The sequence below is a fragment of the Glycine soja genome, chromosome 5 (genome assembly GCF_004193775.1).
Source record: "Glycine soja cultivar W05 chromosome 5, ASM419377v2, whole genome shotgun sequence".
Classification (NCBI taxonomy): Eukaryota; Viridiplantae; Streptophyta; class Magnoliopsida; order Fabales; family Fabaceae; genus Glycine; species Glycine soja.
The window spans coordinates 29389488-29401710 of NC_041006.1; the positions used below are offsets into that span (position 1 = coordinate 29389488).

General features: G+C 32.2%; 1 protein-coding gene across 4 annotated transcripts; it reads right to left on the reverse strand.

Annotated features, from left to right (window-relative positions):
* Positions 1-927: 927 nt before the first annotated feature.
* LOC114412464 (alpha-(1,4)-fucosyltransferase-like) lies at positions 928-10856 on the reverse strand. 4 transcript variants are annotated; one of them, XR_003666750.1, is made up of 7 exons: positions 10484-10856; positions 9533-9623; positions 9160-9262; positions 8800-8884; positions 2231-2308; positions 2081-2142; positions 928-1527 (listed from the first exon to the last, which is right to left on the reverse strand). XR_003666750.1 is itself a non-coding variant. In XM_028376372.1 (4 exons), the coding sequence occupies exons 1-3, from the start codon at positions 10808-10810 to the stop codon at positions 2086-2088; spliced, it is 462 nt and encodes a 153-aa protein (XP_028232173.1). In that variant the 5' UTR covers positions 10811-10856; the 3' UTR covers positions 928-1527; positions 2081-2085. The 4 variants fall into 4 exon arrangements, 1 of the variants encoding a protein (XP_028232173.1); XR_003666751.1 differs by having other exon boundaries at positions 9160-9201; positions 9533-9965; XR_003666749.1 differs by having other exon boundaries at positions 9533-9965.
* Positions 10857-12223: the final 1367 nt, after the last annotated feature.

Genomic DNA, 12223 nt, shown 5'->3' on the forward strand with positions numbered 1-12223 from the left:
ACATATGGAAAAAATGTATTTATGGAGTTTGTCTTAATTACCAATTTTAGAAAGCTGAAGCTTCATCATGGCTTTGACCCTTTCTTCATATGACTATAGAAGCAATTGATACCAAGTATAAAAACTCGTAGCATTCTTCAAGAATAGATAAGCCAAACTTAAACAAGAGATACAAATCTAGCAAGTAAGAAGCAAATAAAAATGAGAGCATACTTGATAATCATCGTACTTTCTCAATATTTTAACTCTCACTTTGACGCATGACAACTTCATTACACTGCCAATTTAGCCTTGGATCAAGAAAGGTGGAAGAAAACCACCTTTTTAGATGATTAATTAGTTAATTTCCAATTTCTTGGGCTAACATTAGGACACGGGAACTAAAAAGAACCCCGAATTAACAAGAACCTGCCTGATAGCAAAAAAAGCACATTATCAAATGCAAACATTTGAGTTCTATATTCATGACATAACAGCTTTTCACCATACAAGTTCCCTATTTATAAATCACTTTCCAAATTTAGTGTCTCAGTCATCAGAATACACATACCAAGATGAAAATAAATAACAAACACACATTTAAATAGGAAACAAAGTGACTAAGAATTCTGGTATAACCAGGACAAAGCATTTGTTAAATTAATTCTAAGTATTTTTCAGTTAAAAAACATTAAGGTTATTGAAAGAAAGAATTCGTGAGACAAATTGTGTGTTAGGCTACACATTTGTTCTATTATTTATTGATTGGTTTATAAGCAATTAGAGCAAAATCTCAACAGATCAAAAGCTAATATCTAGCCTAATAATTAGTAATTGATTATTATAATCTAATGAACACAAATACATATGATTAACTATATATTTTAGCATTCATGCTAGTATTCTAATCTATATGTTAATATTATAACAATGATCACTTCCTTTCGGGGAAACATTTCTATAAGCATACTAATAATTAATTTACAATATTTCACTACTAGAAAAATTGCATTCTACATCGGTTAATAAGGACATTCTACATCGATTTACAACCGTCATCATAGGCGGCGTCGTAAAAAACATAGACTATTCTACATCGATTCTGTAAAGACCGTCGTAGAATGGTACAACTATTCTACATCGGTTTTGCAAAGACCGTCGTAGAATGACATCCATTCTAAGACGGTCACGTGCGAAGAACCGTTTTATAATGGTACGCATTCTACGACGGTTATCCTAGAACCGATGTAAAATGTATCCTATTCTACGACGGTCTTCCAAGAACCAATGTAGAATGATACTCATTCTAAGACATAATTCTAGAACCGATGTAGAATGCTTTTTTTTTGTATAATTGTGTCTCTCTTGTTCTTCTTTCCTTCTATTATTTAACATAGAAAAATAGTTACACACAAACTTATGACTCTTCATAATCACTAAATTTCATAAGAAATAATAATATTAAGCATATCTTCTTCAGTAGCATAGCCCATTCCTAGCATAAGTTGTGCTAAATCATCATGGTGTTCTCTTCCAAGTCTACTTGCACTGTTGGAAAAAGTATAATGTGAGATATACCGATATTTGAATTAAAAAGCAATGATTATGGAAAGAGGGAGAAAAAAGTAATCAAAATACCATTTTACTTGCCTTGTCCACATACCACAGACCACACGTTACAACTAATCTCATTTCTCTTTTGAGATTATATCAAATTAATAGTAGTAATTGATTAAACTTTAAATTAAGGTCTTTATATTTTTGTAACCATACTTTCTATTTAAATATAGATACATAAATAAATATTTATTCATTAAATTCTTCTATTAAAATAATAGCAGTAAATATTTTTTGAAAGTATATATTTAATTAAAATAATTTATTACTGACCATTGATTATATCAAGGAAAACTAGGTTCGGTGTGACCATTGATTAAATTTTACAAAAAGAAATGACATGTACAATACAGATGCATAAACATGAACATAAATATAAAACAAACTACCACTGCATCTAAAAACACAAGAAAAAAGTAGTACACAAATAACTAGGAAAAGAACATTTTGAGGAAGCTTAAAACTGAAATTATGAATTACAAACCTGGGTTAATTGTTGCGGATTATCCCATATAACTGACATCTAGCACCGCGTATGTACATACCCTGCAAGTAGACATTTTAGTATGTGCTTAAACACAATACACTAAAATAAAAGGCATAAATAAGGATGATGATTTTCAGTTAGGATCACCTGCTTTCTTGCTTTCTCAATCTCCAACTCCAATTGCATGAGCTTCACACGACTTGTTTCTAATTGTTGAACATAAGCCTATGAATTACATAAGTAAGAATCAGATTATAAACACCGGCCACCTTCCTAAAATATCTCCACAACTTAATAGTATGAATTGAATTAAATTAATGTTGGGCCACTAGCAACTGTCCAAAAAATTACCTGGCTCCACAACTTTCCCAATGCAATCTATCTAGTGTTATGCTTTAAAATTATAAACAAATAAACAAAGGGATTGAAATTGAACATCTGGATATGTAAATGGTTAAACAACATTAAAAAAATGATAGTATTTTTATGAATTATTTCTTTAATTTTACATTAAGTTACGTAGCTTTTTTTGCATTTAGTATCTAAATTTTTTAAAAAATATTTTTTTTTAATTTGATCTATTTTCAATACAAATACTTAAATCTAATTAATTCTAATTAAAATTTTATTTAACTTTTAATTTTAAATTATAAACTATATAAGATAAAAATGTTTTTATAAACTATATTTAAAAATTATTGTAATCTTTTTTCGTCTCCATTAAATTTTGAAGTTTGACATGTTATATTAATAAAAATATATTTTATTTATTAAAGTAATTTTTTTATATATTTAATTTATTATTTAATAAAATTAATGATGATAATATTTATTTTATATATATAATAAATATTATCATCATTAAACTATATATATATATATATAATAAATATTATCATCAAATTCAAAAGGCATTCTTTCGAAGTAAGAATAACTCCATGCATATCTATAGCTTGACAATTGTTAAGTTGAAAGGCAAAGTTAAATTTTCTTGAGTTTTATTTTATATTTTTTTTTTGTACATTGAAGGTTCATCAAGGACTCAATTGGAAAAATGTTAAAAGTAGGGGAAAACATGAATACAGCCCAAAAATACAGGGACAAGCCTATATTGTATAATAATGGAAACAAAATTAATCGATTTCAGTTTGTTTCATCAATTTAATCATCTTAATATTTCCTTCCATTTTATTTTTTTTATAGGAAAGTTAACACGTCAACATCAGCATAATTAACATTCTGAGATCCCAGCAAACTCTTAAAATTTGCTCAACATAATTTTCTTTTATAGTTTCTTGGATGGCACAACTAATAACAATTACAAACAGAAGAGACTTATCCCCACAACCTCACAAAGGTTTTCAAATCAGAATTCATATCATGAATCAAAAAATTTATTTACCTAATCATGGATTGAACCGTAACATGAATCAATTCATGATCAATAATTAAAAACGCCATAACAAATATTTTAACAGCAAAGAGTAAAAATACTAAAGTATTGGTATTTTAAAGTAAAAAATAGCTCACTACACAGCTAATAAAGTGAGATGTAAACTTCAAAATAGCGGGGAAAAAACTAATTATTTAAATTCAGCCCATAGCAAATGTTTTAATAAAAGCAAATATAATTTAATGAGGAAACAAATTCATCCAATTCTAACTACCATGATGTGCAATAATCCAGCATAGTTTACTCCCAAATCATAATCCTAAGGAATATTTTACTTCAAGGCAACCATTTATACATTATCTTCAAGGCAAAAACACCTTGAGAGCATGCACCTAGTCAAGCAAAAAGCACATATAGCAACCAATCCTCAGACTAGTGAAAATGAAATTAAATATCACAACTCACAAATGTATAATAATAAAATCAATAATGAACTATGATAACCAAAGCATCTTCAATATAATCACACATATTGAATGCTAAATTGAGATCAAGAGTTTGGTAACTTATCCTAAGTTCTAACGGTGTCTTCTTTGTAGCAATAGATCCAGTTTTCCGATAACGGTTAAATATGAGTTATTTTGATAATAAAAATATATTGAAAATATCTTTAAAAATATTTATTTAGCAGTTATCTTTGACTTAAATATTAAGATTTGATATTTTCCTGATTTTCTTATTTATGGCTTACAGATATGAAAAGGAAAGATTAAAAGAGAAAAAGATCGAGAAAATATCCAAAATATCATGAAGTATCAGGAAAATATGATTAAAAGCAAAATAAATCCAAAAAATATCAAAAATATCAAAAGGAAGATTTCTAGCATCAGGCCCAAATCCACTACAACAACTATAAAAAAGGAGTCAAGCCAAGCAGAAATCCACTACAAAGGTGTTTTCTATTCTACTATCTTTTCTGCTTTTATCTTGCATTATTAATCTTTATATTCTGTTAGGGGTTAGACGCTCGGGAGAGGATAACTTCTAAATAAGATTTAAAGAAGGTATCCATGCATTGGTTTTAGGGGTTAAACGCTTAGAAGAGGGTAACTTCTAGTAGAACTTCGTAAGAAAATCATTGCTAGGAATAGAATGATAATTTTATGCCCATGCATTCTTGCAAACATTTAGAATTCATACTTCATGCATTTTATTTGTTGAGTCTTTGCAAAGGAATTTGGAAGATAGATAAATAAAATAGGCTTGTCATTGTGAGGAATCAGGGGCAAGTAATTGAACAGATGTGGGTAGAATAAAATCACCCAAATTGATAAAGAAAAATCATAAACTCATACATCCTAGACAAACAAACAAGGCAGGCCAGGTCCCAACCTTATCAAATTCTGATTTTATTTTATTTTTATCTTTTACTTTTCTTATCTTATCTTTTATCTTCTATTTTCTTTTATCTTTATCATATTTTAATTTAAATATTTTATCTTCTCTATCTTCTATTTTTATCTTTAAATCTTTTATCCTTTCTTTTAAATCTTTATCTTATCTAATATATTTATTTATCTTTATTTTAAATTCTTTATCTATTATTTTTAACTTGGGTTTGCATTAATCTAAGTACAAACAAAGTCCATGTGGATTCGACACTCAGACTTCTGAGTACTTTAATACTTGTGACAAATTTGGTACACTTGGCAACAAGTTAACAAGTTTTTGGCGCCGTTATCGGGGACTTTGTTTTTCGTACTTGATTATTTGCATATTCCAATTTTAAAGCAATTAGTTTTCACTTTTTATTTTTTATTTTACTTTCTTTTTTATCTATTATTTTTCTTAGTTGCTTCATTTTATTTTTCATTTTTTTCTCTTTGTTCATTCTTATTTTACTTTTTTCTTTTTTATAAAAATAAAAAAAAAATATTAAGTTTAATTTTTATTCTGTGATAACATGCACGATAGTTGTTTCTTTTGTAAATAGTGCACATTCATTCTTTAAAAAATGCATCATGGCAGAAGATCGTCCATAGAGGATGACGCTAGAGGATTACTCTAGTCCTATTATACCTCAATACTTCACCAGCATAGCCAGATCAGAGATGCAGGCGGCCAACTTCTCATATCCATATTCCTTGATCCAGCTGATTCAAGGGAATCTATTTCACGGCCTACCAAGTGAAGATCCGCACGTACATCTGGCCATATACATCGACATTTGCAACACGATGAAGATAACAGGAGTGCCAGAAAACACCATTCGCCTCAATCAATTCTCTTTCTTCTTGGCCGGTAAAGCAAAAATATGGTTTCGCTCGTTTAAGGGAAATAACTTGCAGACATGGGAAAAAGTCGTAGAGAAGTTCTTGAAGAAATACTTCCCAGAGTCAAAGACCGCTGAAGGGAAGATGGAAATCTCTTCATTCCATCAGTTTCCTAACAAATCCCTCAGTGAAGCGCTCGACCATTTCCACGGATTACTAAGTAAGATGCCTACACATGAGTACGGTGAACCGGTGCAACTGAACATCTTCATAGATGGCCTGCAACCACAATCAAAGCAATTACTAGATGCATCCGCAGGAGGGAAGATCAAGCTAAAGACACCAGAGGAGGCAATGGAACTCATAGAAAACATGGCGGCTAGTGATCACGCCATTCTTCATGATCGCACATATGCACCAACAAAGAGAAGCTTTCTAGAACTCACCACTCAAGATGCAACCTTGGCTCAAAATAAGTTGTTGTCCCAACAAATAGAAGCCCTGACAGAGACTCTCAACAAGCTTCCACAACAACTATAAGCGGTAAGTCCTTCTCACTCTTCTGTTATGCAAGTAGGGGGATGTCACATATGTGGAGGAACACATGAGTCAGGCTTATGCATGGTCCAAGACGACACATCCAATGAAGTTAACTACATGGGCAGTCATAATCATCAAGGATTCCATCAAAGAGGACCACCAGGATTCTATCAGAGTGATAATTTTTTGCAGGACCATGATTGGAGATATTATCCAAGTAATAACTTCAACCAAGGGGGTTCACCCTATCAGCATCCTAGCCAGGGGCCGAGTCATCAAGAGAAGCCCACTAACATAGAATAATTGCTAATACAATTCATGCAGGAAACAAGATCACATCAGAAGAGCACTGATGCAACAATTCAGAATTTGGAAGTTCAAATAGGCCAATTAGCTCAAGAAAAAGCTGAAAGGCCCACTATAACTTTCGAGGCCAACACAGAGAAGAACCCAAAGGAAAAGTGCAAGGCAGTTCTGACTAGAAGCCAGAAGAGAGCACAAGAGGAGGGTGAAGTAGAAGAAGACCAGTTTGAGGAAGGAAGGACAAACAGAGATGAAGAGAAAGAAGAAGAGAAGAAAGAAGAAGAAGGAGAAAAGAAGGAAGAGGAAGAAAAAAGTGAGGAGAAAGCACAACAATAGGAGAAGTACTCACAAGTAGAAATTCAACAAGAAAGTATTCTCTAAGTCAATACCTCTCCTCATCAACTGATTGTCAAGGAAGAAAGGCATAGAGAACATACAAAAACCTTAAGTGTCATTCTTTCCTTGATCGCTACCACTTCTCTTGCAATAATGTGGAAGGTGCTTCCAGAATACACGAGTTTCATGGCGTCTCTAGCTAAGAGGCAAAAATGCAAGGAAGATGTGTTCTACATGACCTTCATGCCACCTTGAAGGCATTTGACTCGTCAAGCTAATGACGTTAAATAAGCGCTTACTGGGAGGCAACCCAGGATTTCTTACTTTATCTCTCTTTCAGTTAATCACATTTTGTTTTTTTTAGGATAGTTGTGTTATTTCTTTTCTTTATTTTGATTTTGTGCATTTTGATTTCAGCAATTTAATTCCAGTAGTTTAAATTTAGTCATTGAATAAAAATTGCATGATATTTGTGAAGTCACTATTTAGGCTTTTTTTGAAGGATTCAACACTTCAAATGCTGCATGACAATTGTGAAAGTACTAGTTTCCTAGAAGCAAGAGTCAGTCAAGCATGGAACATGAATCACAAAGAGAGAAAAGGTTAGCTTGATGGAAAGAGATCATGGTTCGGTAAGCCGATAACTTTATCTTGTCTCGGTGAGCTGTGTGAACTTAATTATGAGAGAACGAGAAAAAGATCGAGAAAATATCCAAAATATCATGAAGTATCAGGAAGATATGATTAAAAGAAAAACAAATCCAAAAGATATCAAAAATATCAAAAGGAAGATTTCTAGCATCAGGCTCAAATCCACTACAACAACTATAAAAAAGAGTCCAGCCAAACAGAAACCACACCATAAAACCCCCTAGGGGGTTTCATTTACTCCCTTTCTTTCTTTCATCCCTCTTATCTCATCAGTTCTTATACCCCATCCATTGTAAAGACCTCAATGGCCATGAGTGGCTAAACCCCTAGTTAGGGCCTGGCAGGGCTAAAAGCCAAGCGATGTATGATGTACTCACTATTTATCAATGCAAAGGTGTTTTCTATTCTATTATCTTTTCTGTTTTTATCTTGCATTATTCATCTTTATATTCTGTTAGGGGTTAGACGCTCGGAAGAGGATAACTTCTAAATAAGATTTAAAGAATGTATAATGCATTGGTTTTAGGGGTTAGACGCTCAGAAGAGGGTAACTTCTAATAGAACAAAAAGAAAGGATTTCATAAGAAAAAATCATTGCTATGAATAGAAGGATAATTTTATGCCCATGCATTCTTGCAAACATCTAGAATTCATACTTCATGCATTTTATTTGCTGAGTCTTTGCAAAGAAATTTGGAAGATACATAAATAAAATAGGCTTGTCATCATAAGGAATCAGGGACAAATAATTGAACAGATGTAGGTAGAATAGAATCACCTAAATTGATAAAGAAAAATCATAAACTCATACATCCTAGGCAAACAAGGTAGGCCAGGTCCCAACCTTATCAAATTCTGATTTTATTTTATTTTTATCTTTTACTTTTCTTATCTTATAATTTATCTTCTATTTTCTTTTATCTTTATCATATCTTAATTTAAATATTTTATCTTCTCTATCTTCTATTTTTATCTTTAAATCTTTAATCCTTTCTTTTAAATCTTTATCTTATCTAATATATTTATTTATCTTTATTTTAAATTCTTTATCTATTGCTTTTAACTTGGGTTTGCATTAATCTAAGTACAAACAAAGTTCCTGTGGATTCGACACTCGGACTTCCGAGTACTTTACTACTTGTGAAAAATTTGGTACACTGCCAACGAGTTAACATTTTCCAAGGTGCAGAGCCAAGTTAGTGAGTAAAGATAGAACTTACCCCAAATACAGATACAGGGATACCCTCTTGCGCACCTAACATGCATGCTTGTCTTCGTTTCAACCATTGCAAATAATTAAACATACTAAAAAGAAAACAGAACAGAAGTAGATATAAGAAACAATGAAGGAGAATATTTTTCTGCAGACATGTGCAGTTGATAGGTAATTCATAAAATGTGTTTCTCTCTTAACAATAAGGGTGTTGTGAGGTAATTTAAATTATATACTACATGGAGGGGGCTAGTTATTTATGGTAAGGCTAAAATAAGGTGAGAAATATAAATTTATGGCTAGCTAAGTCAATACGACAAAGAGAATTCAAAATCAAGCTAAGTTTCTAATTTAATTTTATGCATACCTTCTCCTGAAGACCCGGTAACGCAACTAATAATATTGCTCCCTGTTTGGTCAAAATCAAACTCCTCGTCATTCAAATTCTTGGTCATTTCTCATGTACAATCCTAAGTATTTTTAAATAAAAAGAAAAAATAGAGACGTAAAATAATTTATTATAATACCAATTTACAATCTTAAATTATCCACTTTTGGACAATTCAAAAATTACTTGTATCTTATACCATATACCAAATGTGTTTATTGCATGAATAAAATATTGCTTCTTTGGCTTTCTCATTGTTGTGAAGTAAATATAAATTCGAGTAGTCAATTTCATCTATCCCATAAATAAGTCCATAAGATTCAACAAGTTTATTTGAATTCTATATATGTACCTTCCCAAGTGTAAGCCTAATAATTTGTAATGGGAATTTGTTGCAGACTCAAGATCACTTGCTGAAGGGTTTGGGCCATGAGAATGTGATCCTAAGTATACAATATAAGATTGCAACAAACAAAAGACAAAACTTAAAAAACCATTGAAATTTATAAGCATAACTAGAACAAGCAAATTTATTACTTATTTTGAAGTTGAAAATAAAATAAGCTAAAAATCAGCAAAATTCAAAAACTGGAACTAAATGGAGAAATGAACTTGCCCTTTTGATGGCATAGGAGGATATGGGTATATGCTGAAAAGGATAACTTAACTTATTACTACCACCAGCTTCCCCTGACTACGACTCCTTGTACACCACAATCAGTCTGCCACCAATGTATTATATTTCACATCATAACTAGTTGTAGTTGTAATATTACCACTTCCTCCTATTCATGAGAATGAACCATTGTTCATCATATCTTCTCATAACTATATATAAAATCAGATCAATGCAACATGAGAATGAATCATTGTTCTTTGAAAAAAATGACACCTAATGCAAGTTTTGCAAGGCTAACAAGTTCAGTTCAGTCATGATTTGCGAACATATTCTTCTTAACTAGCACGGTAACATACCAAATGTCCCAGATCTACTCCAACATCAACTTTAATAGAAATCTAAGACCACTAGCGCTCAAACAAATTACAAACAGATAAACCATACGAAATTCTCACTATTTATTGTTTCAGCCGTGAAAACCAAAATAATAAATGAGAACCAAACTTCAAAAGAGGCAACTACAAAGCAAGGATCATAAATTGAACCCTGAGTAACATTAGAGTAACCCCATTCATGTCTTTACTACATTTAAATTTCTACAAGACTCGCCATCATTCCCAATCAAAAAATGTGATTTCGCAAACAAATCTAGCACACCCATGTGCATTAGAAGAAAGAACCTACCTGAACAGGAGGCATGGAAGATTCAAACAACAAAGCATCAGGCTTGTCAGCAAGAACGAGCGATTTGGTCCACAAGCAGCTCAAGCCACAAGAGCAAGAGTACAAGTTATCCAAGTTATCGGGAATCCAAGTCCACCCTTTGACCAAAACGCTAACATGGTTGAGTTTCAAGCCCCCACAATCGCCAACTTCCTGTAAAGACACGACCTTTGACTGGTTAAGGGGCACCCCATTGGGTTTGTCTTTGAAGCGAGCGCACCCCACTTGCGAGTCCCACTTCCTGAAGGCCGCGACCAGATTAGAGAAGGGTTCCACCTTGGATGGCATGGTTGAGATGGGGAGCGTGATGGGAGGGAAAGAGGAGGAGGGGAAGTGGTTTGGCTGCTGCGCGTGATGACCACTCATATTTAGGGCTGCTGCACTTTTAATTTAATTAAATTAAATTGAGATAATGACATTTTTTAAAAGAAAACCGTCGTTATTTTCTATGACCAACACACATTCTAAGGCGATTATCAATAACCGTCTTAGAATGTACATCGTAAAACGAAATAATTACAAAAATGCCATCAACGAGTTTTCTAAGGCGGTTCTAAAGTAACCGTCATAGAATTCCTATCGTAAAAGCACCTTTTTCTAATAGTGTTTATACATATTTTTCCAAGCAACCTTACCCATGCATCACATGTATACATATTATCCTCATGGAGCCAGACAATGTTGACCTCTAATAAGGAAGAAAAAATAACCAGACAATGTTGTTTAGTACCTTATCATACTGCTCCTTAGCTTGAGCAGCCAATACTTTTGGATCTTCACAATAGTGCCTTATTTAATTCCTAGAACATCACATCCAATAGCAGAATGCATTATTGTGAACATTCTTCTCACCTGGTTCCTTGACTTTCATATTGACCTTCACATCTATAAAGCATCTTAGGAGAGTAAGAATGTGCACTTAGAAAAGAATTGCATACATAGTTTATTGGAGAAGGAGGCAGCTGTTCACATGTAAACTTGAAAACAAATCATGAAAGTAGCCAATTGTTAATTGAGTGTTAAAGTAACAAAGTGATAAATTTGGCTTTTGAATACATAAGGCAGATCACGACGAGGGATTTCAACATTGTAATAACATACAACCCTGAATCACAAGCTCGAAATTACACGAAAAGAAAAAAGAAATAGAAAAAAAGGTGGTTTTGATTAATCAAATGAAAAAAAAATAATGTACTTAAGTCAAGTTGACTTTAAAAATCATAATCTTTTAGGATGAGACACTACGATGAAAACTAAAATATGAATATTTCTATGGGAGGAAAACCCACTGCTACTAGGACATTTACAATCACCACTTTATTTGATTCATCTACCACTAAACTAGAACTAAGGGATGCCACATAAATTATTCTAAATTATATTTATTAATAGAGATAGAAACAGATAAAGCACAACCTATTAAGGTCACATTTAGTAATTCAATGCAAATTACCTTATTCAAAGCTTCACTAGGTTTAGAATCAACAAACATGTCCATGAGAGCAACAAAAAAGTGTTGATGAACTGGTGCATATAGACTATGTTAGACAAGTGGCCTCAGATATCTTAAGAAGGGGGGGGGGGGTTGAATTAAGATATTACAAACTATTTCCCCAATTAAAATTCTATTTCACTTTCTATTCAAGTTACAAATTCCCTTAATAATGAACTTCTTAAATATTGATTCAAATAGAACAATTT